At 56.8% G+C, this 27,958-nt stretch overlaps 1 protein-coding gene across 2 annotated transcripts; it reads right to left on the bottom strand.

Moving 5' to 3' along the window:
• Positions 1-332: 332 nt before the first annotated feature.
• Positions 333-27,635, bottom strand: GABBR1 (gamma-aminobutyric acid type B receptor subunit 1). 2 transcript variants are annotated; one of them, XM_027051918.2, is made up of 23 exons: positions 27,333-27,635; positions 26,912-27,002; positions 26,133-26,336; positions 25,259-25,444; positions 23,976-23,996; positions 22,707-22,867; positions 19,529-19,663; positions 19,109-19,279; positions 18,073-18,174; positions 17,350-17,415; positions 16,738-16,929; positions 8,858-9,100; positions 8,206-8,269; positions 6,766-6,843; positions 5,017-5,167; positions 4,461-4,593; positions 3,282-3,398; positions 3,084-3,191; positions 2,668-2,761; positions 1,960-2,087; positions 1,401-1,529; positions 1,120-1,263; positions 333-919 (listed from the first exon to the last, which is right to left on the bottom strand). In XM_027051918.2, exons 2-23 carry the CDS (start codon positions 27,000-27,002, stop codon positions 746-748), a joined length of 2,892 nt encoding a protein of 963 aa, XP_026907719.1. In that variant the 5' UTR covers positions 27,333-27,635; the 3' UTR covers positions 333-745. The 2 variants fall into 2 exon arrangements, with proteins under 2 accessions (XP_026907719.1, XP_053079298.1); XM_053223323.1 differs by lacking the exon at positions 26,912-27,002.
• Between the last annotated feature and the right edge of the window lie 323 nt (positions 27,636-27,958).

Raw genomic sequence — 27,958 nt, forward strand, 5'->3', positions numbered from 1 at the left:
GGATACACACGGATGCGCCCCACTGGGAAAGACCCGCCTCAGCTACACATGCACACGGGCCAGGAGAGCTTGGGGTAGCAAGGACACGTGACCCCAGGGGGGAGGAGACAGCACCTGTGCGGAGCAGGTGTGGGCCAGCATGAGCACACGCAGGTTGAGGCGGGAAGAATGAGCGCCAGGAGGAGGCAAAATTCAAGAAGGACGAACCTAGTGTGAGGGGTGAGGAGTGAGGGGTGAGGGGAGAGGGGTGAGGGGTGAGGGGTGAGGGGTGGACCCGGGGAAGGAGATTAGGCGAAGGTGGTAGTAGGTGAGGGTGTGGCAGGAGAGGGGTGCAGAGGTGGGCGGGGCGGAAGGGAGGGAGTATCAGGAGGTGGGCGGGGACAGGGCTGAGGTGGGGGGGCGGGGGGGGCGGTCCAGGAAGGCGCGAAGGGGAGGGAGCACCAGGAGGTGGGCCCAGGCAGTCCAGGCAGAGGTGGGTGGGGGCAGGGCAGAGGTGGGCGGGAGCGGGGGGAGGGAGCATGGAGAAGTGGGCGGGGGCAGGGCGGAGGTGGGCGGGCAGGCAGGGTGGACCGGGTGGGGGGCGCAGCGGCGAGGCACAGAGGGGACAGCGGAGTCCAGTGGACGCAATTTGGTGAGGACACAAGAGACACCGCCAGTTCCCAGAGTCGGAGAGTCCGAGAGGCCACCCGGCCTCACAGAGGGGGGACTTCGTCCCGACCCTCCCCTTCCGTCCCCCCTCCGAGCCTCACTTGTACAGCAAATGAACCCGGCTCCCGTCACAGCTGAGCCGGTCAGGGGGCTCATGGGGCCCCCTGGGCAGGCCCCCAGAGGGGTCTGGGGGCGTCGGGGGGTGGCGCCGCGGGCGGAGCTGCTGCCTGGACCGGAGCTGGTGGCGCAGCTCAGAGACGCGCTCCTCCTTCTGTGGGAAGAGGACGGGAGAAGGGGGAGTGAGGAGCGAAGTCGGGGGTGGGGGTGGGCAGGGACGCAGAGGCAACAGTGGACCGAGGAATGGAGAGTCAGGAAAGAGTGCACAAGGGGGGGGGGGGGCAGGGACGAGAAGGGACCAGAGAAGTGAGGACCAGGGACGGGAGGGATGGTCCGTGCGCCCCCACCGCGCACCTCGGCAATGATCTTCTCCAGCTCCCGGTTCTCCTTCTCCAGCAGCCGGGACTTCTCCTCGTCGTTGTTGTTGGTGGAGGACCCCGTCTTCATGGTGTCCTGAGCCTCTGACTGCCACTCGCCGCGGGTGACCAGCCGGCGCACCTGGGAGGCCAGTGTGGGGGGTGTGGGGTGCTGGAGCGGGGGAGGCCACGAGGGGGGCAGGGGGGCAGGGAGCAGAGGCCCAGGATGAAGGCCGCTCGGGCCAGACCGCGGGGGGCGGGGGCCGGGGGGAGCCTGACCTTGGGCACGAACAGTACCACCAGAGTGATGTAGGAGGAGAACACTATGGCGAGGGACGCGAAGGCAAAGGCGGCGTCCTGCTGGCTGGACAAGATCATGGTGACGGGGGCGGTGATGAGGCACAGGACCTGCGGGCGAAGGAGCTTGGGACCTCCGGGCTCTCCTCCCCCAGGACGGCCCATGAGGACACATGCTGGCACAGCTACCCTGCCATAGGGGCCCAAATGTGAGGCCACCCTCTTGGGCTCTAGGTCAGCCCTTGCCTCTCCTGCTACCATTACACACATTCAGTCCCCGAGTGTCCCACACCTGGTGGCAAGCCGACCTGGCCAGGGAACCACACACAAGCCATCTAACCTTTCTGCTTCCTCGCCCGTGTAGTGGGGACAGTACTGTGTGCCTCATGGGCGGTCACAGGAAGATTAATGAGACAGTGTCTGCAGTGTGCTTTACCAACTGTAAAGTGCTTGGCAAACCTGGGGCATTAAAAACTATTTAAGACTTGCACCCACTGACCCCAGGCAGCCCCTGGGGTCAGGGCCAGGTGCTGCGGCTCACCGCCACATTGTAGATGGCCATGCCCACGGCCCTGTGGTCGTTGATCTTCTCGGTGGACACACTCTTAGTCTCATAGGCAAGAAAGATGCCCAGCAGCAGTAGCAGCCCCTTGTAACCATAGAAAATGCCTAGAACGGCAGGAATCGGTCACATGGGCAACAAGCCCTCCAAGCGTCCACCCCTGCGTCCACTCTCCGCCCACACCCCCCACCTACTGCAAACAGGGCTCCCCTCCCGTCGGCCCCTCTGACCTAGCACAGCCATCCCCGTGCATCCCCCAACCTGACCACCTGACCACCTCCTCCTGGGACACAAGTGGATGACTGCTGACAGCAGCTATCCACCAGCCCCAGGGCCACACAATGTCTCACCCCCTCACCCTCCAGGCTGAGGGTATGTTTTACGCTTTGTGGTAAAACCACAAGACCAGAGCAATGTTCAGGAGGCCAAAAGGGGCCTGCCCCAGGCCCTCACAGCTCTGGTCTTCCTATAGGGAGCAGACCAGACGGAAGGGGTCAGGCCATCCCCCCTGGTCCCTCCGCCACACCCCTGCTTTAGCCCCCCGCTCCTCCTGGAAACAGTCCAACTCTCCCCCATCCCCAGAAAGGGTCAGTGCAATGACACAGAGGAGGACACTCTTCTTCTGAAGACCCTTGTCCCCACCAGCCCGCTGTCCCTGCCCCACCCCCTCCCCCACAGCCCACACACCGAGCCACGTATTCATCTTCTTGGAGCTGCAGTGCTCCAGCTGGGGCAGGATGGACACATCAATGTCTTCCTTCGGCTCCTCCTTGGCAAAAGTCTAGTGGAGAAATTGGGCCACCAGAAGGATGGCAGTCACCCTCCCGCCCACCCCTGCCCCCCCTTTTCTAGGAGACCCTGGATACTGATGCCAGGCCCCGTGCTAGGCCCAGGGGTGTTTTCATGAACCCCAGCTTTCCACATGCCTGGAAGGTCTACACATCCCTCCTGGCTCCCCGCTACTGGCTTTCATCAAGGAACCTCGGGGCACGATGCTGGACAGCGCTCTCCCATGAGTGGCTGCACGCCTCCAGACCGTACTCAGCCCAGACACCAGCGAGCCCCACTCGGCCCTGGCCTCAGTACCTCCTCCCAACCTGTACCTCAATGGTTCGATGCAGGGGGTCCACAATCTGCCAGATGGCGAGAGTGACCACATCCATGCCCACCAGCAAGCCCACCGTGGCATACAGCTTCCAGGGCTCCAGCGTCTGCACAAACAGAGCACAGGCCAGTCGGAAGAAGCCCTCTAGGCCCCGGGAGCCAAGGACCTGAGGGCCGAGGAACAGCAAGCAGCTCACCTTCCTCCACTCCTTCTTCTCCTCCTTCTTCGTGAAGACCGTATGCACCCACCAGATCTTAGTGAACATGGAGCCGTAGCCCAGACTGAACCCCAGACCCAGGAGCCAGAGGCGGGCCTGGCACAGGACGAGAGAGCAGGGCAGTGTGGGGCAGAGCCTCGGGAGGGAACAGGGGTACAGCCGGTGGGGATGGGGGTGTGGAGGGCCAGCAAGGGAGTCCCTGCCTTCAGCAACGTCCTCCCATCCAGCAGGGCGACCGGCCACAATCTCCTGGGGTTACTGGCCAATCGGGCGGGTTACAGCCCCAGACCCTCCACAACACAGCCCCACCAACCTCTGCAGGCCCATCTACGGGGCCTTTGCTCCCCCTGCTCCAGCCACACTGACGTGCCCGCCTGAGATGCTGGCTCTTCTAACCCTGCAAACCACGTGAGTGACCACCTTTATCTCTCCAGCTGATAAAGCCCACGTGTCCTTCGATATTCAAATGCCACCCCTGCTGGGGTCCAGCCATGTCCTGAGCTGCTTCCTCTCTGCTTCCATAGCACTCTGTGCAGACACCCCTCCTAGATCCCCCTCTGTCTACCTCTCCCACTGCTTTCTCGTTTTACTGGGGACATACAGCCTCTGGCGGGGTGCACGTGCACAGCTGCAGGGTCGGGACAGGCACACAAGGAGGCGTGAGGAGGGCAGGGAAAGAAGGACTATTTCCCACCAGCATAACAGAACTACAGAAGCCAGCCTTTCCCCACAGCCCAGGACCTGCCATGCCCCGAATACCAAGAACGTCCTCCCTGCCCCCACTCCCTGCTGTTAGTTCAGGTCTCTGAACCACAACCAAGGCCACCCTGGGAACCCAGTTCCTTCTCTCAGCCCCACACAAGCTGCCATTGTTCAAGGGCTCTTTGCGCAGACCCTCCTTCACCCTCAACACCTCCCCTCTTGTCCATGAGGCCATGGCAACCTTGGAACTGACAAGAGAGCCACACAGTGAGAAGGTCTGGAGGACAGAAAGAAGGAATGGGGCCAGGCAGGGACCACAGGGGTGGCATTAGGGGGACAGGGACAGTCGAGGAACAGCAGGGACCACGGCCTTCCGGGCCGGGCTCCTGGGTGGGGGGGTGGGGGGGGGGGAGGACAGCTTCCTCCTGTAGGGTGTCCGCCCCACATCCTCCTTACCTGACAGACAAAGGGGAACTGGCTTCTGCCAATGTGGTAGCCGTCCAGCCCAAGGGGGAAGACGGCAGCCAGTGCCAGGGCACAGCCCACAGCAGTCAGATTGTTCAGGTGGGGCTGGGAGTTCTGGATGTAGCTAGGGGCAGAGGCGGGGGGGGGGGGGGAGAGTAGAATTAACCTCTTCTCCTGGGGGGTCAGCTCCTCAGTGCCGCCAGGGCCTGACCCAAGCTCAGCCACGGGCAAGGGTGCATGGTGCAGCCTGGGAGACAAGGCCGCGTGGGCGGGGGCTGGCACAGAGCTGCGGGGAGCTCCCCAGCCCAGGACACCACCTGCACACACTGTGTCCCCTGGCCCCAGAGGCTCTTGGTGTCCAGACAGCTGCTTCGGGGCTGGGATGGGGGGTTTCCAGCCCAGTGGCCACTGGGAATGCATTAGAATGAAAGCATCCACCGCCCAAGGCCTCCAGAGGGTCTTATCCTTGGTCCCTCAGGAGGGGAGGGCATGCCCGCTGTCTGGGAGGGGCAGACAGAACAAGGAAAGTGTCAGGAAAGAGACTTACCGGACATGAGAGTTGTAGATGTTAAAAGACAGACAGACCACAGCCAGGACAATGCCCAGGCTGGACAGAACAGAGACGGAGATGAAGAGTTTCTGGGACATGAAGCGAAATGTCTTGATCACCAGGGTCTGGTCAGCCGGGGGGGCCCCTCCTGCATGGCATGGGTGGTAAGAGGGGTCTGGTCAGCTAGGGGTCCCTCCTGCATGGAACTGCAGGTGGGGGGGATCTGGTCAGCTGAGGACCCCTCCTGCATGAAACTGGGGGGGTTCTGGCCAGGTGGGGGGGGGCCCTTCTGCATGGCATGAAGGGTAAGAGGGGTCTGGTCCCTCCTGCATGGAACTAGGGGAGGGGTCTGGCCAGCTGAGGACCCCTCCTGCATGGCACTGGGGGGTTCTGGTCAGGTCGGGCGGTCCCTCCTGCATGGAAATGGGGGTCTGGTCAGGTGGGGGAGTCCCTCCTGCATGGAACTGGGGATGGGGGCTCTGGCCAGCTGAGGAACCCTCCTGCATGGAACTAGAGGGGGTCTGGTCAGGTGGGGGTCCCTCCTGCATGGCACTGGGGGGGGCACGGGGGACAAGGAATGAAGATGGGGCAGGTGACACCATCCTAGCCGTGAGGACATGGGGACCCTCGCTGCCCTGGATCGGGGCCCCTCCGGGGCCCACTCCCTGCCGCAGGGGGTCAGGAAGCAGTCAGAAGTGAGGGGTGGAGCTACAGACCCAGATGTATCACCAAAGCCCTAGTCTGTTTCTGTCATTGTCTGTTCCGTGTGTTTTTCTGTCTGTTTTGCAGCAAAGGAAAGTGGGTGGGAAAGAAGGGTTGACAGAGATAAACCTCACGAGGTCTCTTATGACTCAAATCAAAAGCTGCAAAAGACAGCTGTAGAATCATAAATCCAGAAACTTCAAAGTATCCAGGCTGGTCTCCTCACCTTAGGAAAACACTGATCTGTGATTTTTACCCCTCGTAGGGTGATATACCCAAAGGTGTTTTCTGGTTATTAATAGGGGAAGCTCAAATGTGTCATCGAGTTCACAGGGGAAAAAAACGAAAAAAAAAAAAAACCAATTTCCATTTGTTTCGCTTTAAAAAGAAAAGTGTAATTTAGGCCGTGCAGCATTTATAGCAGCACAGAACACTGTCCTAAATTCAAATTATGAAGAAATGTCAGCTCACCAGCAGTGCTGGGAATCTCTAGATCCCAGCTGGGTAGGGCAGCTGTCCCCACCTCGGTCCCTCCTTTTGTCCACCTTGAGTGTCTTTCCTATTTCTGATCATTTAGCCCACAAAGCACACAAAGAGTTATTGTTTCCTTTTTCCCTTTAAAAAGCACGTTTCATTGGAAGAGAATTACATGAGGTTTCAAAGCCTCTCCTATAGTTTAAGTTTTCCTGACAGAGATGAAGAGGCCATTGTCGGCCTCAAGTAGCTGGTTCGGAGACAGCAAGGCACCAGAACAACTGGTAAACCCAGACGGGGTTTCCTGGCTGCCCCCTGTGCACCCCCACCCCTAACCCTCATACCTGAGCAATGTCCTATCCATACCAGTGCATTGCTACCAACCACCTGCCCCTCCCCAAATACACAGCTCCCCTAGCCGCGTCCTAACCTGGGCCCCCGCCCCCAGACCATGTACCCCGCGTTCTAGCCTCAGGCACCTGCCACCCCCTCGCCCCCGTTCACATGCACAAGGCTCTCCCTCAACTGCTCAGAGGCACTGAAGGAAAACATCAGCAGGGCCCTGCGTACCAATCCACTTGTCCGTTTTGGACCAGGAAAGGTCATCCTTGGTGCTGTCATAGTAGCCAATCTTCTTGTAGCTTCCACCTGGATGGGGACAAGGGGGGGAGGGGGTGGGGGGGGGTTGAGGGCCCAGCCCAGGCACCAGCTTCCCAGGGTTCTACTTCACCCTGAGCCCCTCAAGGGCACCTGGGAGGACCTGGGGGCCATCTGAACCAGCAATCTGACTGAAAGGCAGTACAGGATGGGCCCCAACGCAACGTAAATACAGAAGAACATCTTCTACGTCTAAATGGTCCGCCGCCGTGCGGCAGCCTCACACCTCTCACTGCGGATGTCTCGCACGTCGATTCTGGCTTCTAAAGCTTCCAACATCCCTGCTCATTCTCCCTCTCATGACAGACAGAATCACAGGATCTATTTTCCCAGTGGCTTTCATTTTAATTTTAGACATTTCTCTTCTGTTGGCTTGGGTTCTAATTCCTTGGAAAGTTGCATCTGCCTCTTTAAAGACCCACAAGACAAGATGGAATGCAGCATGCAGCTCCTAAGATTCCTGCTCCACATCTGGTTATGAACAGCTTCCTCCAGAAGCCAGCGCACCGCCCTCCAGCAGGGTGGGAGGAGGGGGGAGGACAGGGGGAGGAGGATGGGGTGAGGGGAGGGAAAGTGGGGGAGGGGAGGAGGATGGGGGAGGGGAGGTAGAGGGGGGAGGTGGTGCGAAGGAGGAGGATGGGAGGTGGGGGGAGGGGAAGAGGGGGATGGAGGGTGTTTGGGGGGGATGCGGTGGGGAAAGGCGGGTTTTGGGGGGATGGGGTGGGACGCGGGGAGGAGGAGGGGGGTGAGGATAGGGTATGGAGGAGGAAAGGGGGGGTGGGAGATGGGAGGAGGGGGGTGGGGGGGCAGGAGAGAGAGAAACTTCCCTCCGAAGGCCACACAATGGCTCTCTTGCAGGGGCTCTAGGAAGCTGGTTGGGGTGTGAACAGTTCAGCTCACAGAAACCTGGCAAATACACACATACATGTGGTAAATTATAAGAAAATGCAATCTAGAAAAACCAAGCTATGTACGCCACACAAAAATTAGGATGCTTGTTTATATAGCAGGGAAATTCAATAGGTTGGTTCCTTTACAAATGGTCTCTGCCAGATGCGGCTTTCCTTGAGTTGTGGGTAAGTGACCAACAAGGCGTTAGCCCCTCGTTGGCAAGCCACCCAAGGGAAATTCCTGAAATTAAATGGGAAGCCACTGGGGAAGGACGGGCTTTCACTTTGCCTGCCCCTCTCCAACTCCTGAAAACCCACCGTCCCTCAGCTTTTCACTGCTCTCATACTATAAGAGCTTGACAAGCAGATAGAGGAGAGCAGCCAGAGGTGGGAGGCCCCTAGGTCATTGAGTCTTGCCCCAGGCGGTGACCCCGAACAGCTGGCCCCTGCCCCCTGCGCTCACCCTGCAGCTGCTCGATGAGAGTCCAGGCCATCCGGGAGCCGCTGGCATCGAAGACCACATGGCCCTGAGGGAGGGAAACAGGCGGAGGCAGACAGAGGTGATAAAAGCAGGAGCGAAAAGAGACGCAGGGACTCTCTGGATCCTTATGCTTTGATGTAACTGAGCCTCTGAATGAAGCCTATTTCTGGCATTTGCCTGCATATAGGACGTACCCCAGATGCCCATACCCTAGATTTCAGACACATTATTCTGTTGAAAAGAAGCTTCACCCATGGGATTTGAGTGAGAAAGAACCCCAGGTAGAGCACCGGAGACCCGGCCCCTGGCTGTGTGACCTGGGTAGTCATGAAATCCTTCTGGACACTAATTTCCCCACTCTGAAAGGAACAGGAGACAACCTATCCGACTATTTCCTCCTCTAACGTTCTACGATTCTCATCTATTAATTCCTACACTGGAAAGAAATGAGGGAGAGGTGGACAGAAAAGGAATACACCACTTTTCCTTCTAGTCTCTTATGGGTTCTTCTGGTTTGGGGGTCCCTACCCCCCAACCCAAGACCCATTATTGCAGAGACTGACGTGCACATCCAGGAGGAGGACGCTGTGTCTGTGGGAGGATGGGGAGTGTGAAGGAGGTCACTGTAACTCACAGAGACGCCCTCGAAGGACGAGGAGTTCATCGCCCGGTAGATTTGGTCAGTAATGGTCTGGTTGTTATAGTTGAAGTCCTCCAGGCGCACCCCCGAACGGCCACCCCCTCCGGACGTCTTGTTCAGAGCCAGCGCCAAGGCCCAGATGGCGTCGTAGGCCAGAGGCGCCTCCTGGAACCCACCGGTCTCCTCGGGGTGTCTCTTGAGTCGCTTGGTCAGCTTCTCCACAAACTCCTGGGATGTCTGCGGAGGGAAGGAGGGGAGAAAGGGTTGGCGCAGGAGGGGGTAGGGGGCACGGCTTCTGATTCTGGCTCCAGAACTTCTGTTGAATGGATGGTTTGTGCTCATGACAGATGGAGCGCACGGCCCTTCGAAACCTAACCATGCCCCTGTATCTCTTAGATCAGCCGGTGAGCTGGGTCCAGGGGCTCAGCGTGCCCAGCCACTAGCTCAGAATGGGAACAGAACGTCTAAGGAACAGTCACTCTGCAGAACGAATGGCAAGAGAAAGGAGACGTGAACGACCTTCTCTCGTGCTCAGACCCAGCACCTGACAGCTCCTCCAGTTCGGAAACACCCTAGATGAGGTTCCTGCAGAGCCCTCCTCACTGGACTCACCAGGCAGGAAGGGGACTCTTCAGTGTGCTACCTGCCTTACCGTCCTCACGGGCCTTCAGCTCACAGCCCCCTGAAGGGTGTTCGAGAGACTGAGAGCCCAGAAGCAACCTTCATGTGTTTGAGGTCCAATACTCAGCCCCTACCCACACCCTCCCCACCCTCAACCTCTTTCCTCCAGAAGCTAAAGAGAATGAGATAGCTCCTGTAACTGTCAGGAGATGAATAAAGAGCCCTAAATTTCTGTACCTGGCAATGACTTCATTTGGCTAAATAACCATAGGTCAGTTGCTCAAGTTTTTGGAAATGTCTAGCACGTAATGGAGAAAAATCACATCTGTCCTCTGTTACCTCCCAGAGGCCACACAAGGAAATACCCAGAGGCTACCTCTTGGCAAAGCACAAGTAATACACAGGGCACCTCAGAACTCTGTTAGATCTGGAATGTACTAACATCCTCAGACTCTAAGGAAGAAATGAATGATGAAGTATAAATAAAAATCTGTTTCCCATGCCTTGCCCGCTTTTCTTTCTATTCAACTTTCTGAAGATACAGCAGTGGGAGGTGCAAGGGGCAGGCGTGTGGTACAGGGGAAACTGCCTCTAAAAACAGGCCAGGACCAAGTTCCATCCGTCTGCACACCCTCAGCACCCAGCCCTATGCCCAGCACACCATGAACAAGCAGCAAATGTATCCTGGATTAGGGCAGCAAAAAATACCCCACATGTAATTCTAATGGGAGATACATGTCATTGTACATTTGCCCAAACCCACAGAATACACACCCCCAAAAGCAAGCCCTTGTGTAAACTATGGGCTTTGGGTGATAATGTATCAATGTAGATTCATCAACTATAGGCACTCTGGTGGGAATGTTGAAAATGGGGGGAGATGTGCACATATGGATTCAGGAAGTATATTCTTCTCAATTCTGCTGTGAACTTGAATTACTCTAAAAAAAATAAAGTATTTTTAAAAATGTCCATTGGCACTTTTCCAAAGAAGACATCCAGATGGCCAACAGACACATGAAAAGATACTCAACATCACTCATCATCAGGGAAATACAAATCAAAACACAATGAGGTACCACCTCACACCTGTCAGTATGGCTCACATTAACAACTCAGGCAACGACAGATGTTGGCGAGGGTGTGGAGAAAGGGGAACCCTCTTGCACCGCTGGTGGGAATGCAAACTGGCGCAGCCACTCTGGAAAACAGTGTGGAGATTTCTCAAAAAATGAAAAATAGAACTGCCCTATGACCCAGCAATTGCACTACTAGGTATTTATCCCAGGGATACAGGTGTGCTGTTTCGAAGGGACACATGCACCCCAATGTTTATAGTCAGCCCTATTGACAATAGCCAAAGTATGGAAAGAGCCCAAATGTCCATCGATGGATGAATGGATAAAGAAGATGTGGTATATATATAATGGAATATCACTCAGCCATCCAAAAGAAGAAATCTTGCCATTTGCATAATGTGGATGGAGCTAGAGAGTATTATGATAAATGAAATAAGTCTGAGAAAGGCAAATATCATATGATTTCACTCAGATGTGGGATATAAGAAACAAAACAGATAAATGTATGGTGGGGGGAACAAGAGGAGAGAGGGAAACAAACCTCAAGAGACTCCTAATGACAGAGAACAAACTGAGGTTGATGGAGGGAGGGTTAGGGGGATGGGCATTAAGGAGGGCACTTGTTGGGATGAGCACCAGGTGTTGTATGTAAGTGATGAATCACAGAGTTCTCCTCCTGAAACCAATATTTCACTGTACGTTAACTAACTAGAATGTAAGTACAATTTTGGAAGAAAACAAAATAATAAAAACAACTTGAAAAAATAAAAAATAAAACTAAAAATGTCCACTGGTGGGGGGCCTGGGTGGCTCAGTCGGTTAAGCATCCAACTCTGGTTTCAGCTCAGGTCATGATCTCAGGGTTTGTGAGTTTGAACCCCACATCGGGATTCTCTCTCCCTCCCTCCCTCTCTCTCTCTCTGCCCCTCCCCTGCTCACACCCTCTCTCTTGTCTGTCAAAATAAATAAATAAGTAAACTTTTAAAAAAATGTCCATTGGATAGATCTCAATTCCAACTGACCCATCTACCTGCTGTGTAACCTGAAATGACTTATTAAACCCCACTAGTTGGTTATTCAACTTTTTTTAAGTGATCTTTAAGCTCACTGAAGAGCCCAACATGGGACTTGACCTCATGATCAAGACCTGAGCTGAGATCAAGAGTTAAACACTTAACCCACTGAGCCACACAGGCCCCCCCTGGTTATTCAACTTTAAAATGGGCATAATACTATCTTGAAGGGTTATTATATAAAATAAGAATATATATAAAATACAGGGTATAAAGTAAGTTGCAGTTTCTCTTTGTGAATCTCCTTGTCTCTTAATCTCACTGTTGTCACTGATACTCAGATCTATAATCAGGCTCAGCATTTCAGGACCTGTATCCCCAACTGTCTCTGAGGCATTTGTAACTATACGATCAGTAATCCAAAATTAAAAATATCTAAGACTAAGCTCAATTTTTCTTCACTCCCAACACTTCCCAATACATGAGACTGAAGCTTTAGAACCACCTTGGGCTCTTTCAAATCATGAAGTCCTCTCAATTCTTCTATTGAAATGTTTCATTAATAACCATCACCCCCTATGGGGCACCTGGGTGGCTCAGTCGGTTAAGCGGCCGACTTCGGCTCAGGTCATGATTTCACGGTCTGTGAGTTCGAGGCCCATGTCGGGCTCTGTGCTGACAGCTCAGAGCCTGGAGCCCGTTTCAGATTCTGTGTCTCCCTCTCTCTCTGCCCCTCCCCTGTTCATGCTCTGTCTCTCTCTGTCTCAAAAATAAATTAAAAAACGTTAAAAAAAATTAAAAAGGGGAGCCTGGGTGGCTCAGTCAGTTAAGTGGCCGACTTCGGCTCAGGTCACGATCTCGCGGTCCGTGAGTTCGAGCCCCGCGTCGGGCTCTGGGCTGATGGCTCAGAGCCTGGAGCCTGTTTCAGATCTGTGTCCCCCTCTCTCTGACCCTCCCCCATTCATGCTCTGTCTCTCTCTGTCTCAAAGATAAATAAACGTTAAAAAAAAATGTTAAAAAAAAATAACCATCAGTCCCTACACTGAAAAATGTTAATAATAATAGCTAACATTTCTATTTCCTTACAATGTACTAGGTATTTTCTAACATATTTATAAGGTATTTCTAAGGTGTATATATAAATTTATTTAATCCTCAAATAATCTAATGAGGTTTATTGCCCATTTTAGAGATAAAGAAACAGGCACAGAAAAGTTAAACTTGCCAGAAGTTATACCGCACAGCAGGGCTGGGATTCAAGGCCAGGCAGGCTGGCATCAAAGTCCTTATTCTTGGGGTGACTGGGTGGTTCAGTCAGTTAAGCGTCCAACTTTGGCTCAGGTCAAGATCTCACGGTTCGTGGGTTCGAGCCTCGCGTCGGTCTCTGTGCTGTCAGCTCAGAGCCTGGCGCCTGCTTTGGATTCTGTGTCTCCCTGTCTCTGCTCCTCCTCCGCTCTCTCTCTCTCTCTTTCTCTCTCTCTCTTTCAAAATAAATAAATAAAAACTTAAACAAAAAACAAATGTGATGGAGGGGTGCCTGGGTGGCGCAGTCGGTTGAGCATCCGACTTTGGCTCAGGTCACAATCTCACAGTTTGTGAGTTCGAGCCCCGCGTCGTTCTCTGTGCTGACAGCTCAGAGCCTGGAGCCTGCTTCAGACTCTGTGTCTCCCTCTCTCTCTGCCCCTTCCCCTGCTCACACTCTGTCTCTGTCTCTCTCTCAAAACAAAACATTAAAAAAATTTTTTTTAAAGTAGGGAAAAGCTGATAACAAACCTGGAAACAATCTCAGTGTTCATCAGTGGGGAGTGTCCAGACCCACCATGATACATATACAATGTTAGTTTAAAAGAAATAATTTAGGGGCGCCTGGGTGGCTCAGTTGGTTAAGCGTCCGACTTCGGCTCATGTCATGATCTCACGGTTCGTGAGTTCGAGCCCCGCATCGGTCTCTGTGCTGACGCTTGGAGCCTGGAGCTTGATTTGGATTCTGTGTCTCCTTCTCTCTCTGCCCCTCCCCACCTCCCCATCTTGCTCTCTATCTCCCTCTATCAAAAATAAATAAACATTAAAAAATAAAATCTTAAAAAAACACAAAGAAACAAAGTCCATAGTCCTCCTAACCACCTTGCATCACGTCTGCATGTGGACATGCCCCCTCCGAGAGCACCTGCCCAGCAGACAGCCGCTAAGCTGAGACTTTCTGAGTCATCCTCAGCCTCAAAGTCTATCCAATCTCCAGTTCAAGGTAAACACTGGATCAGGAAAATACCCAGATGGAAAGGGATTCATCTGCTAGGAATGGGGTCCCCCCTGACCACATCTTCACAATTTCTGCTGGCTCCAGGTCACTTGACAAACACACTTGACCACGGGGGGCATCGGCCCCCCCTGACTAAAGTTACCAAAAAAAATGCTTCCCCTTGGGTCAACAGAGATACAGTTGCAAATGTTCAAGTAGAAACATTACTAGGCAGCTCAAGGAGAGGCAAACAGCAAAACTTCTACAACCCATAGAAATTAATAATCAAGTATAACTTTATGACCCTAATTTTCACCAGCCCTTCTGTTACAGCCCTTTCTGGAGCTTCACACTGACCTAAAGGGTGTGTCCTGGGGCAGCTTTTGATTTTGTATTGTACCAAGATCTGATGAGACCTCTACCCCAAGAGACAGAATCTTATCCCCAGGTACGGCCACCTCCCCACTGCCCCTCTAGCCCCAGAACTGCAATATTTCCCCAAAACTACTCCAACCTACTGTCCTAAACTATGTTTCTCAACATATGCAGAAAAAGGATTCAATAAAAAGGGTATCCATTCACAATAAAATCCCTTGGCATTAAGAAAAATAAAAATAAAAATAAATAAACCAAGGTTTCGCAATCTCTGCACTATTGACATTTGGATCAGGATAATTCTTTGCTGTGGGGACTGATCTGTGCCTCATCGGATGTTTAGAAGCATCCCTGGCTTACCCATCGGAAGCCAGTCGTGACAACCAAACTTATCCTTAGATATTGCAACCTTTGGAAAACTACTGCTCGAGCCAACAGTCCTCAAGATGTGGTCTCCAACCAACAGCACCAACATCCCCAGGGCACTGGTTAGAGATGTAGGTTCCCAGGTCCACCTCAGACCCGCTGAATCTGAACTTCCAAAGGAAGAGCCCAGTAATGTGTGTCCTAATAACCCTCCAGGAAGGTGAAGCTTGAGAGCCAGTGCCCTTAAGTGACAGCCATCCTTATGGGCCAGAGGCAGTTCTGCTTTTCTCAGTCAGCATGGCTCTGGCCCCTGGGTCCAGCCTGTGCTTCTGGTCCACCCTCCTGGTCCCTGCTTGATTCATCCACCATGTCTTCCCATCAGTGGTTCAGGCTGCTTCTACCCCTGGAAAATCTCGGCTGGTCCACTTGGTGTTTCAAGCTATGAAGCAGACCTCCCGTCACCAGAACAAAGGCTATGGCCTCAAAGGCAGGCACTACCTCTCTCTAGAGACCAAGAGCCAGAAAGAGACCCTCTCGCTCATTGAGTTCCAGAGCCCAGATGTCCCTATTCTCTGCCAGGGACTCCACTGTTGCCTGCTGTGGGGCAGAAGCTGGGACGGGCAGGGCCTGGGCTCTAGGCACCAGCTCCAGTACTCCCCAGGTTCTCTCCAGGTTCCCCAGGATGGCTCGCTGCTCAGGTGCTCTGCAGGAAAGTGATCCCTGGGAACTTCCCCAGACAGAGTCCACAACTGGAGTCCACACAACACAACCCTCTGCTAGAACAGACTGACTGGACCTTCTTCCTCCCCTGCTCCAAAACTCTCACCAACTCAGGTATTAGCCAATAAAGGCACAGAGTCTTTAGTCAGAATTCATGGTTTTCCATGGAGGGGTGATGGCGCAGAGGGCCTGGGGTCAGACTCCAACAGGGGCCAACTCTGGCCTCACAACTCAGCAGGGACAGGGCCGGAGGGTGATGGGGCAGAGGGATCTGGGGTCAGACTCCAACAGGGGCCAACTCCGGCCTCACAGCTCAGCAGGGACAGGGCCGGAGGGTGATGGGGCAGAGGGGTCTGGGGTCAGACTCCAACAGGGGCCAACTCCGGCCTCACAGCTCAGCAGGGACAGGGCCGGAGGGTGATGGGGCAGAGGGGTCTGGGGTCAGACTCCAACAGGGGCCAACTCTGGCCTCACAGCTCAGCAGGGACAGGGCCGGAGGGTGATGGGGCAGAGGGGTCTGGGGTCAGACTCCAACAGAGGCCAACTCCGGCCTCACAGCTCAGCAGGGACAGGGCCGGAGGGTGATGGGGCAGAGGGGTCTGGGGTCAGACTCCAATAGGGGCCAACTCCGGCCTCACAGCTCAGAAGGGACAGGGCCCCTAGGCCAAGTCACTTAACCTCTTTGCATCAGTTTCCTGGTCGATAGAACAGAATGAAAACCCTAATCAGAGCATTGGTGGGAGGATCACTGAAATCATGTACCTAAGCTCCTGGTTTACTACACAAAAGCATTTTCACTGAACCTTTGTTTTGATGAGATATTTGGGACTTTACGACCATGAATTTGCCCCTGGCATGCTTTCCAAAACAGGTACCCCAGACCTGGAGCTACCCCTGGGAGTAATAAGCAGGCATGCAGATTGCCCTGTAAGCTGACTCAAGACGCCCATGGTGCTCGGGGTACAGCACTGAGAGGAAAGGAACGGGTGCCCCTCCCGCGGGGCCACCCCAGCCTTCCCAACCAGAGCATGCACTTCCCAGCTCCAGGTCCGCCACTATCCGTTATCCGGAAGTAACTGATTTCACAAGTCCCTTTTATATCTGAAATTCTAAAAGGGAATCATTGAAACAACATCAGGAACCAAGCTAATTGAGTATCAATCAGGAGTGAATATTAAGCAAGTGCAAAGGGCCCGGAAGTCACTAAGAGAATAAAAGGCGTTTCAGCTCAGGAACAGCTCTGCCGAGGCGCCTGCGTATACAGCATCTATATTATCATTAACGCCTCTCCTTCACTTGACTTCTTGCCAACTGCTCCTTGTTGCCATGGTAACAGCCCTTCCACTCAGGTGGGCCTAGTGAACTTGCCCCTCCCATCTCTCCTTCCCGCTCCCCTGCCCTGCCAGGCTCCCTCAGTCCTCGCCCCTGCCCAGGGGCTGGCTTCTAGGTCCCCACTCTCACCATGTTGGAGATGCTGCGGGTATTGGCTGGGTTCAGCATGACGATCTCAGTGGTGATGTGGCCTTCCACAGCCTCCGTCATCTCATCCACTGTGCAGTTGATGGACGGGTCGTAGATCTTGAACCAATTGTCAGCATACCAGCCGATGAGGAACCAGACGTACTTCTTCCCGAAAAGCCGCTCCTTGTACACCTGAATGCAGAGGAGGAGGGAGGCTGGGCCCTTCTTTCCCTTTTTCTTTTATTTCCCTTGACACTCTCCAGCCTCTTGGGAATCAGAGAAGAGCAGAGAATTGAAAAGAGGAATCTACAAGTCTCGGAGGGAGTGGGAAAGACTCGGCGATTCCTCCTTCTAAGCTCCTCCCCAGCTAGTCAGGAAAGATGGGACTCGGGCTCCTGCAGAAGCACAGAGCGTACAAAACTGAGATCTGGAGAAAGTGCTGTGTGTGAGAAGCCAAGATGGGAGGCAGAGTCAACAGACAGGAGCATCATATTACTCGTCATCTCACAGCATCTGCTATCAACCTGATCAGAGATGCAAACAGGAGACCCCACAACACACCCAACGTACAGAGCCCACCCAGACCCCTGCCTCCTCTGATTCCAACTCTACCTCACAAAAAACTTTCCGGGCTTCGGTCTCATAGAACAGTCCCACGATGATCCGGGCATCCTGGCGCTGCAGAGTGGACAGAAACAGCTGCTGAGGGAGGCCTGGAAACAGCCAGCTGCTGAGGGAGGCCTGGAAACAGCCAGCTGCTGCCACGGCATTCATCCCCTGCCCCAGAGTGCTTAATGCAGGGTTCTGCTGGAGGGGTAGCATAGAAATGTCACTGGACAATGGAAATGAACCTCCCCAGGAGATGCTACTGTCTCACAGAATCAAAATTCTGTGATGCGATAGAGATGTTAGCTGGGGGGTGGAAGAGAGGGGAAAGTGGGTGATGGGCATCGAGGAGGGCACTTGTTGGGATGAGCAGTGGGTGTTATATGGAAACCAATTTGACAATAAATTATATTCATAAAAAAAAGAGATGTTAGCTAGCATGGGTTGTAATCGTATTGCAACACATCAATGTATCATCATAGCTTATATAATATTACACATCAATTATATGCAACCTATAATATGTAACATGCAATATATAGCTGCATGCTACATATATCTATATCTATGTATGTATCAGATCAACTCGTTGCAGGCTGCAAGCTTACACAATGTTATACACTAATTATATCCCAACAACCTGCCTGTCTGGTTCTCCTCTCCAGCCCACCACTGTCCCCCCAACCCGGTCCCTCTGTAGGCTGAGCCCACCACTCCCAACCACCCCACCTTAAGGTTTTTGACAGGCACAGCTGGATCTGAGAAGAAACTCTGGCGGAAAGTAATCTCGATTCCAGCCTCCTTCACTCGTTCCTCTAGGTCGTCCAGAGTCTTGGGTGGGAATAAGAAAAAATGGAGAAAGCACAGGTGCACAGTGGCATAAAGACCGGAGATGCTACCTGGGGATCGTACACTCTGAAGTGGAGGAACCGCAGTTCTGACCCTTCCTTCAATGGCATCTGCCCCAGGGTGGGAAGAGCTCAAAGGAAAGCAGCTGGGGTCTCAGGGATGGTCCTGCGTGGGAAGGTACTTATGAGCCCCTCGCAAGGATCTGTGTCCTGGGAGGTCACCCTATCCCCCCACCCCCACCCCCCGCCAATCCCTACCAAGCAGCAAACATGGGGGAGAACAGAACAGAGGAATCGGGGAAAGATGAGACAGGGTCTGGTGTGCACACGATGGTCTCAACCTCAAGAGGCAAGTGGGCAGACAAACGGATCACAGAAGAATGTCCTGGTCACTGAGAGAAAGTCAGGGGAGGGTTGAAGGGCTGCTGAACATGAGGGCAGGTGGAGGATCCAAAGACCAGAATAAAAGGAGGGGCTGCCTCCGTCAGGTTCAGAGCCCTGAGCTTCCTCTTTTCCACCCGTGCTGTTCCAGAGACGTCTTCTGCCTCTCCTGTCCCTCCTTCTCCGTTCCCACTCACACCTGCCACCCCGAGTGTCTCTGGATTTGCTGCCTTTCTGGGTTCTTCTCTCACATTCTCTCTCTCATCTCATCTGAACTGTGGAGTGAACCTAGTTTATTAGAAACGGGTCATTTGGGTCTGTCTGGGGAAGAGAGCATCAAAGGGAAAAAATGTCCTAAAACTAAGAAGTTGGGAAGAATCTTGAAAACTCAGCTCTGCTTATTCCTCTGGCTACAGAAAGAACATGCGCTTAACCCAGTCGGAATGTGTCTGCTTTTGATAAAGAAACAGGATCTTCTCCCCAGTAAGGGATCCTGGCCGCATGTCTCCACTGGCATGTGGAAAACGCGCTCTCACCGAGGTGAAGACCTCAGTGGTCTGCTGGATGGTGGCGATCTTCCTCCAGCCCCACTTCTCAAAGAGCTTCACCCGGGTGGGATTGTGGAGTGTGGCCGACGGATGAGTTCGAAAGAACGTAGGGAAACGCTGCCGGTTGGACAGGGCCGGTGAGCTGGAGCCGTAGGAAAGCTGAGGGACAGACACAGCGCGGGGCACGCTCACGCTCCAGGCTCCCAGGAGAGGGGACCCTCACAGACCCACCGCCTGGCACAGGTGCCTGTTCCCTGATCTGACTTCACTTCCGTCTGACAAGAAGCTAAGTCAGCTGCAGCTATCAGCCCCCTGCTGCCGGGAGGCCCCAAAGGACCAGGAGTCCTGCACCTGGGTCCCTCCACAGCCCTCTTACATGCTGTCCACCCCTGTTCAGCCCCCACCTACCACAATGAGGTTCCACATCCTGGCGGCCTCGGCCACAAGTGTGGAGACAGAACTGCAGCCAGGCATGAGGATGATCTTGATGGGGTCATTGTAGAGCAGCTCGTACAGGTACTTGGTGGCTTGGCCTGGGTCACACTGGATGGGAGGGGGTAAGCGTGGGTTCTCCCGGTGCCCCCCCCCCCACATCTCCAACAACCTAGTCACTCGTCGAGGACCCATCCCACCGCTGGACCCTGTGTGCTTTCACCATTTTCTCCTGCCTACCCTCTCCTGCACGCACCTCCATCCGTGTTCATGCAGACACAATCTTCCCTCCCTTCAGCCCCTGCTCAGACAGCCCCAGCCTCACTTCCTCTAGCACCCCTGTCCCTTTTCCCCTGTGTCTCTGCTCCAAATCTCTGTGAGTCTGCAGGAATGTGAATCAACTCTCCCCGAGTCCGCAGACAGGCTCCTCAAACATGGCATGAAAATTCCTCCCTCGCCTCTCCCCACCGTCCATTTTCCCCAGGCTCTTCCCTTTCTAGGGCTAGAGATAAACAAACAAGAGAGAACAGGGAACAGGACCACTAGGGGGTCCTGCTGGGCGATCCCTCCTCTCCTGCTGGGCTCTGACATTTGACGGGTCCATTAGAAAAAGAAGCCTGGGGGGGGGGGCGGCGGAGGGAGAAACAGGTGAGGAAAGAACTGGGAGAATAAATAGAAAAGGACTCTTAACAAACCGGGTGTTTTTAGGGGTGCGTGAAGGGGAGGCAGAGAGCTGGGGAGGGCAGGGGTGCTGGGAGGATGGCACGTGGGGAGGAAGAGCCCCATGGTCTCCCCCGCCTGTTGCCCTCCTGCTGAAGTTTGACATTTCAGAAGCCGCTGGAGCCCCAAAGGAAGCAGAGAAGAAATGGAAGCCAGTGGGAAGCCAGGGCAGAGGAGAAACAGGAGGCACAGGGGACTGGGGGGGGGATGGAAAAGGGGGGGCCGGCAGTGAGCAAATAAGGAAGGCCCCCTAGAGCTGCTCGCTTCCCACTGAGGCCTGACATTTGAGACCCCGTGGGAAGCTGGAGCAGGGAGCCAAGTGGGGCAGGAAGAACAACACTTCCCCCCCGCCCCCCGCTAGGAGGGGCTTCTCCGGCAGGCCCCACCATCCTGAACTGTCCCAGGGGGCCACTGCAGATCCTACCCAGCCCGTCGCAAGGCCCCTGGGTGCCCCCTCCTGGCTTGAAGGAAGGGTAGACAGGAACACGGACATACCAGAGCGTACACACAGGGCCACTAGCCTGCCCCACGTCTCTTCCTCCGCTTCTCCTTCCTCCCCTACCTGCTCTCAAACCCTTTCCCTCCACACCCTGCTCCTCACTGCAGATTCCCTCCGTGTGATGCCCACCCCCTCCCCCATAGACTTCCTCTCAGCCTCCCCTCCGCTCTCTTCTGCAAAGGATCCGGATTTGCAGGCAGGAAACCACAGGAAAGCACACATTCCTGTTAGTCTGCTTTCCTTGTGCCTCTCTCAGGGCTCCCCCCACCTGCTTCCCAGCACCTCTGGGGAGTCACCTCTCATGGTGGAAGAGTCTGAGCCCACATCCAGGGCTCCTGGTGACCCCAGTCATGACACCTGCACCCAGCCCTCCCAGGTTCCCGCCCCAGACTCCCGCCTCCAGCAGCCCTGACCCTCTGCCCTAACTCCTAATTCTTTTCCAGCTCCCCGCTGTGCCTCCACAGGCGTCCTGGGGTCATCTACCTAGGCCTCCTGCACGACAGGATTTCGTGCTCCTTCCGGACCAGACAGTTAGAATATGTGTTTGAAACAAACTCCTCTAGCATGGAGAAGTTTAAGAGCCCCTCCCCAAGTGTCAGGAGGGATCTGAGTCCCCTCCCCAAGCTAACAGTCCCCATGCAACCCACCTTCAACCCCATTCCTGCCCCCTCTTCCCACACAAACCATTTCTAGGTGCAGATGGCTGTTGGAAAGAGTGACAATAAATCCTGAGTCCAGCCAGGTGTAAGATGACCGTTTCATCACCTCTGCACTCCACGGTCTCCCAGTCCCTCGCGTTTCCGGGGCCACACGTCAGACAGGATAAATCTGAGGCCGGAAGCCACATCCTTCCCCACGTTCCCAATTACTCAAATGGGACATAGGGTGGGGAAGGAAACTCATGGCCGACCCAAATTTTCTCACCTTCAGCCTTCCTCTGGTCCCCGCCTCCCTAACCCTTTGTGCTGGTCCTTTCTCACATCTTAGAGGCCACAGTGCTGAACAGAGGAGCCACTCCAGACCCAAGTTCCACAGGAGCCCAAGGACTGATCTTCACCCCAGCCCTCCTGCTTGCCCCCTCCCCCACTGCCCTTTTTGCTGGTTCTCTCTTCTGCCGGTTCCCAGACTCCCTCTATCCCTAGGCTCTTGTGCGGGCTCCCTGCAGACCGCTAACCCAGTTCGTTGCCCATCTCCCAACGGTTAGCCCCTCCCCAAGCACAACACGCAGTGTAACCCACAACCCAGGAACCCTCAACCCGGTTCTGGTGGAGAATGAGCAGAAACCTGGTGGAGCTCACCACTACCTGGCTGTTTCGTTGTGATACATACACGAGAGCACGCAAGTCCCTCAAAATTTCCCTTATTCAGTCCCCATTCCTCCCAGCTCCAACCTGCTGTCAAGATTTACCTTGTTACCATGGAAAACGTGAGCCGGCCTCAGCTCCTGCCTCGGACACCTCCTCCACCCCTCCACCCACCCCGGGAGGTAACGGACTCCCCAGAGGGTCAGGGTCAGCTGGTGCCCTACACCCATCCCCAGTTCCCCCATCCCCGCCCCCACGTCCAGGGGTCCTGGGGAGCGGAAGGGTCACGCTCCCAGCACGACCCACCTCCTAACCCCCTGACCCTCATCTTGAACCTCCAGCCCCTCTGACTCTCCCCAGGCTCCCACACCCCAGCCCACCTCCCTCCAGTCACACGTGGGAGGGGTCCACTTCGCCATCCCAGCGGTCACCCAGGCCAAGGCGCACGGCTGGCCTCCTGCCCCGCTGTCCCCTTGCCCCCTGTCCCCCTATCCCTGTCCCCCTGCCCCCTGCCTCGTGTCCCCTGCCCCTGTTCCCCTGCCCCTGTCTCCCTGTCCCCTGTCCCCCTGCCCCCTGTCCCCTGCCCCCCCTACCCCTGCCCCTGCCCCCTCCCCGCCCCCGCCAGGACTACCTTGCTGTCGTGGTGGATGAGCTTGAGCTCGTAGTCCGGCAGGATGTCCCTGCGGCTGTTGACGTCCTCCAGCGCCATCTCCACCGCGGGCTGGCAGGCCTGGCCCCCCGGCCAGCCCCCGCTCATGGGGAACAGCGCCCCGATGTACACTGCGCGCCGCTCTGAGGAGGGGTGCGGGGGGACCCGCGGGTGAGGCCGCGGGAGGTGAGGGGAGTGGGAGGCCCACGCCGGGGCCACCCCCGCCGCCATCACCACCAGGAGCGGCAGCGGCCACCCGGCCCGGGGAGAGGGGACCCCCGGGCCCATGGCGTGGGGGGGGGGGGGGCTGCTTGGTGGGGAGGAGCTCAGGGGGGACACTTTTCCCGGGGAGGGCTGCTGAGGGGGTGTCGAGGTGGCGCCTCCATCCCGGGTTTCGGAGGGCGCAGGGGGCCGGAGCCCCCAGGACGCGCGGAGGGCTGGCTCCCCGTGGCCCCCGCGGCTCCCGCCACCGCCGCTGCCGTGGCCACCGCGGACTCTCCTCGCGGACTGACCGACCGACCGAGGGGAGGAGGAGACGGACGGCTGGGAGGGGGCCCTGACGTCACGGGCGGCGCGCGGCGGCTGGGGGAGGGGCGGAGGGAGGCGCGCGCGCATGGGAACGCCGGGGGAGGGGAGGGGCGGGGAGGGGCGGCGGACGCGACCCCCGCGGGACACCGGGGAGGGGCGTAGAGGGGAGGGGAGGGGGCGTGCCGGGAGGGGGAAGGGGGGGTGGAGAACCGGGGCGAGAACGGGGGTGTGGACGGACGGGCGGATGGATGGGGCGGGGGCGGCCGGGGGGGGGGGGGGGGAGACAGGACGCGAAGGACCCGGGATCCGAAGAGGGAGAAGGAGGGGTGGGGAGGGCAGGGGCGGGGGTGCGGGGTCTGGGGGGGAGGGGGGCAAGGCCTGGCCCTGAGACGCGTGCGCGTGGCTGGCGGGGGCGCCTGGAGAAAGCCCGGGGAGGTCGGGGGGAGCCCCGCGGGGAGGAATTGGGGGGCCCCGCCGGGCTCTGCCCTCCGGGAGGAGCGGAGTGGGGAGGAGGCGGAGCCGAGCGCGGGGCGCCGAGCGGGGAGTCGGGAGGGACCGCAGCCTCGCAGAAAACCGGGACTGGAGGCAGAAACCAGGTAGGAAGGAGGGGCCGGCCGCAGACGGGGGCGGGGGGCGAGAAGGACGGGCCCCCACCGCCTGGGGTGCAGGGGCGCGAGTGGGGGTTCGGGGGTGCAGTGCGCGAGAGGAGGGCTGTCATCTCACCTGAGTGCGGCGTTCGATTCACTGGCAGCAGGAAAGACGGGGATCAGAGAAGAGTTACCACCGGCGCCCGGCTTCCCCGGCCTGAGCCCAGCCCCCTCCCACACCTGTCCATGCCGGGAGGCCCGCGTGCAGCAGAAGCCTGCGTCTCTGAGGGTGGGGGGAAGGGTGCCTGGGGATAAGAGCAAGGTGGGGCTGTGGGTCAGGACCTGTTGGTTTTCTTCTTTCATTGTTCATAGGACAACAGAATTTGAGACAGGACATGGGCAGATTCTGGCTTTGTGGAGCCTAAATATTATAAAATGCAGGGGTCTCTCTTTAAGAAGAAAAAACTGCAAATTACAAATACAATTGACTTTAAACTGTTGCTGTTAAAATCTTACTTTTGCATTTTTTACAAAAAGCTATGACCGTGTGAACACATTACTAGAGCACAGGAAGAGACCCTGGATAGGATTCCCAGTTTCCAGAATGGAGTGGTGAGGTATAAGCAGAGCAATGACATTAGGGGACGAAGCCAGGCCAGGACCTCCAGAAAGTCTGCAAAAGTGGGGGACGCATGAGGCCGGCCTGAATCCCGGGGACAAGAGTGCAGGGGCAGAATCTGGGTGCCCAGGACAGGGGGCATTCTGCTGAATGAAATGACAGAATAGGTGTTGGACACAAGACTGAGTGCCCTGAGGAAGGACGGAGGTTGTCCGAGACCCTCCTTTTCCCCTCCCCCATCCCCGGGTCATCCTTTAGTGCTCTGACAGTTCTGCCCCCAATTTTAAGTCTTTTTAAATTTCACCCTGATAACTTTCCACCCCAGATATTCTTTCCAATCTTAATGTTTTTTCTAAGTATGATATGATTTATTTCTGAGTCTTTACAATAATCCAGTTATATAACAAATGGAAAGGAATCAATTGTAGAAGAGGGTTATGCCTAGAAAGTTCTAAGTTTAGAGACAGGCTAGGGGAAACTGCAGTATTTAAACCTTAAGAAAGGTGATGCAGGGTGAGATTCATAACGGAAAAGAGAACATGTAGAACTGGGAGCAGGGAGGAGATCTCTAAAGAGGAAGGTAGAGGAAGGGGGCCCCAGCGTAGGCGAAGTGGACACTGATGCTGCAGAAGGGGACTGGAGAGAGGCAGGCGAGGGCAAGAGTTGGGTTTTCACCTCCACTTCCCCAAAGCCCCCCCCCCATTTTGCATGGCACCCCTTCCCTTCCCGCCATCCCTTCCACCCCGCTCCCAACCTCTGGCACGCGTCCTCAGCTGCATGCAGGCAGCCGGTCCCCTCACCCTGGCAGTGGGGCTTGGGAGCACTCCACTGGCCCTGACTACAGATGCTGCGGGAGCTGCCCACCAGATGGAAGTCAGGGTCACACCGGAAATCCACCCGGGCTCCGTCCAGAGCGGGGAGGTCCCCACCCGTCAGGAAAACCTTCCCGTTTTCCAGGGCCAAGTATGACTTGGAGCAGATTCGGACTGTGGAGAGACACGAAAAGGAAAAGAGAGGCAAGTTGGGGAAGGGGGCCTCAAGCACCCCACTCTTCAGGAAACCTGGTGTCCTCTCCTCCCTTAACCCTGGAAGCATCCACACACCACCCAAGGAAAGGGAAAAGGCATTTCCATGGTAGGAACCTGAGGTGGAGCTGTAGGTGCACAGAAGGGAATCTTTTCAAAGTCAGCGGCAGTGGGCGGTTCCCTGGCTTTGAGAGTGCGGATGTGTAACTTTAGATGCACAATTGGATTTACCTTTCTTATTATAGTTGGCTTACAGTAATGTCAAACTGGGTTTCGCTTCGTGGGTATATGGCCTCTGCGTTGGAGACAGAGGTATTCAAGACTGCAGTGAAACCATTTTACGAGGGTTTTTGCACAATCTGCCACTAGTCCTCAAAGAGAAGAACTCACAAGCAAGATGAATAATCAAGTTATTTTGTCAAGTGGTCAGTGGCCTAATGCAGGGAGGATGAGATGAGGTGATGTGTGGGCTGCTGACTTTACTGCCTCCAAGTGCGGTAGGGAAGTCCCTCTTACATGGTGTGAGCTCTGTAAATGTCCTTGTGAATTGTGACAGTGGTTGAAATTGCTGACCTAAGCAATAATGCTAAGTGTGAGGCAGGCCGAGGAATGATCTAGAAGAGAAGAGGGGCTTGGGGATGCTACTCACCGCAGCGGCTGGGAGTGTCCATGTCTGTCCAGGAGCCGTTGGCCAGGCACTTTCGGACCTTGGGCCCCACCACCTCGCGCTCCCCCCGGCACACGTACTCGATCTCATAGTCCACGGGCAGGAAGTTGATCGCCTTCACCTGGTCCCGAGTCAGGCCCCTGTACCTGATGCCCCCTTCCCAGGGCGGGTGTATGATCTGGCACCCTGAGGGGTGAGTGGAAGGCGTCAGAGAGGAATGGCGGGGAGGGGAGGGACAGAGGGCGTGGTCAGCGGGCAGGTGGCGGGCCCAGGGGAGCAGCTGCGGTGCCAGAGGGTGGGGGTCGGGACGGGTACAGAACCCGGGACGAAAGGAGAGAGAGCTCTGCGAGCTCGCCAGTGAGGAAGGAAGGGTGCAGGTTGGGGGTGATGGGCAGAATTAAGAAATGGTGAAGGGGTACACTGTGCCGGCGAGCTTGGTAAAACAGACTGGAGGAGGATTTTTGAGCGAATTAGGCTGAGAGGGCAGGGGGGGCCTTAGGCTCCCTGGGCAGCAGTGTAGGCAAGGAAAGAGGGGTGGGGTTGGGCCCATCATGCAGGGTCCCCGAAAGGTGGCCTATGCAGCAGTGTGGGGCAGACAAGAGGGGGCGCTGGGTCACAGGCGGGGGTGATGGAAAGGAGGTCAGGGATGTCACAGTGGGTCCGGCGGACGGGACAGGAATGGGGACCAGAAAAAGGGAGGGGGAGGGGCAGGGAGAGGGGGAAGGGGATGGGGGTGCCCGAGGTCGCCGGCGAAGGTGCACCTTCGGAGGTGGCGTTGGGGGTCTGCGCCCCGCCCGCGCCCGGGGGGCGGAGGAAGAGCGGCGCCAGCGGCAGCAGCAGCAGCAGCAGCATCTGAGTGACAGGAGGCCGTGAGGGCCGGGCCCCCGCCGGCCTGGCCCAACCCGGGAGGCCCGCCCGGCCTCGCCCGCCCGGCCTCCCGGGGCCCGGACCCGGCCCCGACCCGGCTCCTCCCGCCGACGAGACGCGCGCCCGGCGGAGGAGGCGGGGGCGGAGCCCCGCGCGGGGTGGGGTGGGGGGGGAGGAGAGAGCGCCGGTCCCCACCCTCCTCCTGCCTCCCTCGGCCCCCCACCCTCCCGGGACTCCACCTCTCGGCCCCCGCGCCCCGGCCCGGCCCTCCCCCGCGCGCCCCTCGCGGAGCCCGGCTGCCGGCCCGGCTCTTACCTCTGCGCCCGGCAGGGCTCCCCGGCTCCGCGGCTCCCCGGCTCCCCGGGCCTGCAGGCCCCAGGCCCGGCCGCTCCTCCCGCTCCCCTCCGGTCTCCCCGACCGTCCCCTCCGCCCGGCCCTCCTCCCGGCGAATCCGCGCTCCGGCCCGGGTCGCCCTGCCCTCGCGCTCCCCCAAACCCCACCCCGGTCTCTGCTTCCCGGGGCGGCGGCGGCCGCGGGAGCGGGAGCCGGGAGCGAAGGAGGCGGCGCCGGGGACCGGGGGAGGCTCCGGGCGGAGGGAAGAAGGAGGGTGCGGAGCCGGCAGGGCGTTGGGGGGGGAGGGCGGGGGAGCCCGAGGAGCGGGCGCCTCCCACAAGCAGAGCCCCGGGAGCCGCCCCGGATCCCGGCCCCTCCCTGGACCGCCCCCGGCGCCGGGGGGTAGGGGGCTCGGGCGCGCACGCACCCCGGGCGGGGACCGGCGGACGGGCCTCGGGGCACCGGGGCGGGCTGGGGGGGTGGGGGGGGGGGAACCGAGGGGCCGCGAGCCGCAGGCGGGGACGCAGGGATGCAGGGTTGCAGGTGGAGGAGGCGGCCCGGATCGCGGTGAGAGGAGGGAGGCGGGGGCCGCGAGGGGAGGAGGAGAG

This window comes from Acinonyx jubatus, chromosome B2, assembly GCF_027475565.1.
Source record: "Acinonyx jubatus isolate Ajub_Pintada_27869175 chromosome B2, VMU_Ajub_asm_v1.0, whole genome shotgun sequence".
NCBI lineage: Eukaryota > Metazoa > Chordata > Mammalia > Carnivora > Felidae > Acinonyx > Acinonyx jubatus.

Coding starts and splice junctions, on each gene's coding strand:
- GABBR1 (XM_027051918.2), bottom strand. CDS start 27,002: ATGCTGCTGCTGCTGCTGCTGCCGCTGGCGCCGCTCTTCCTCCGCCCC. Junction 25,445..26,132: donor GGACACTCCCAGCCGCTGCG/GTGAGTAGCATC, acceptor GTCTCTCCACAG/TCCGAATCTGCTCCAAGTCA. Junction 19,280..19,528: donor GGATGTGGAACCTCATTGTG/GTAGGTGGGGGC, acceptor TCTGTCCCTCAG/CTTTCCTACGGCTCCAGCTC.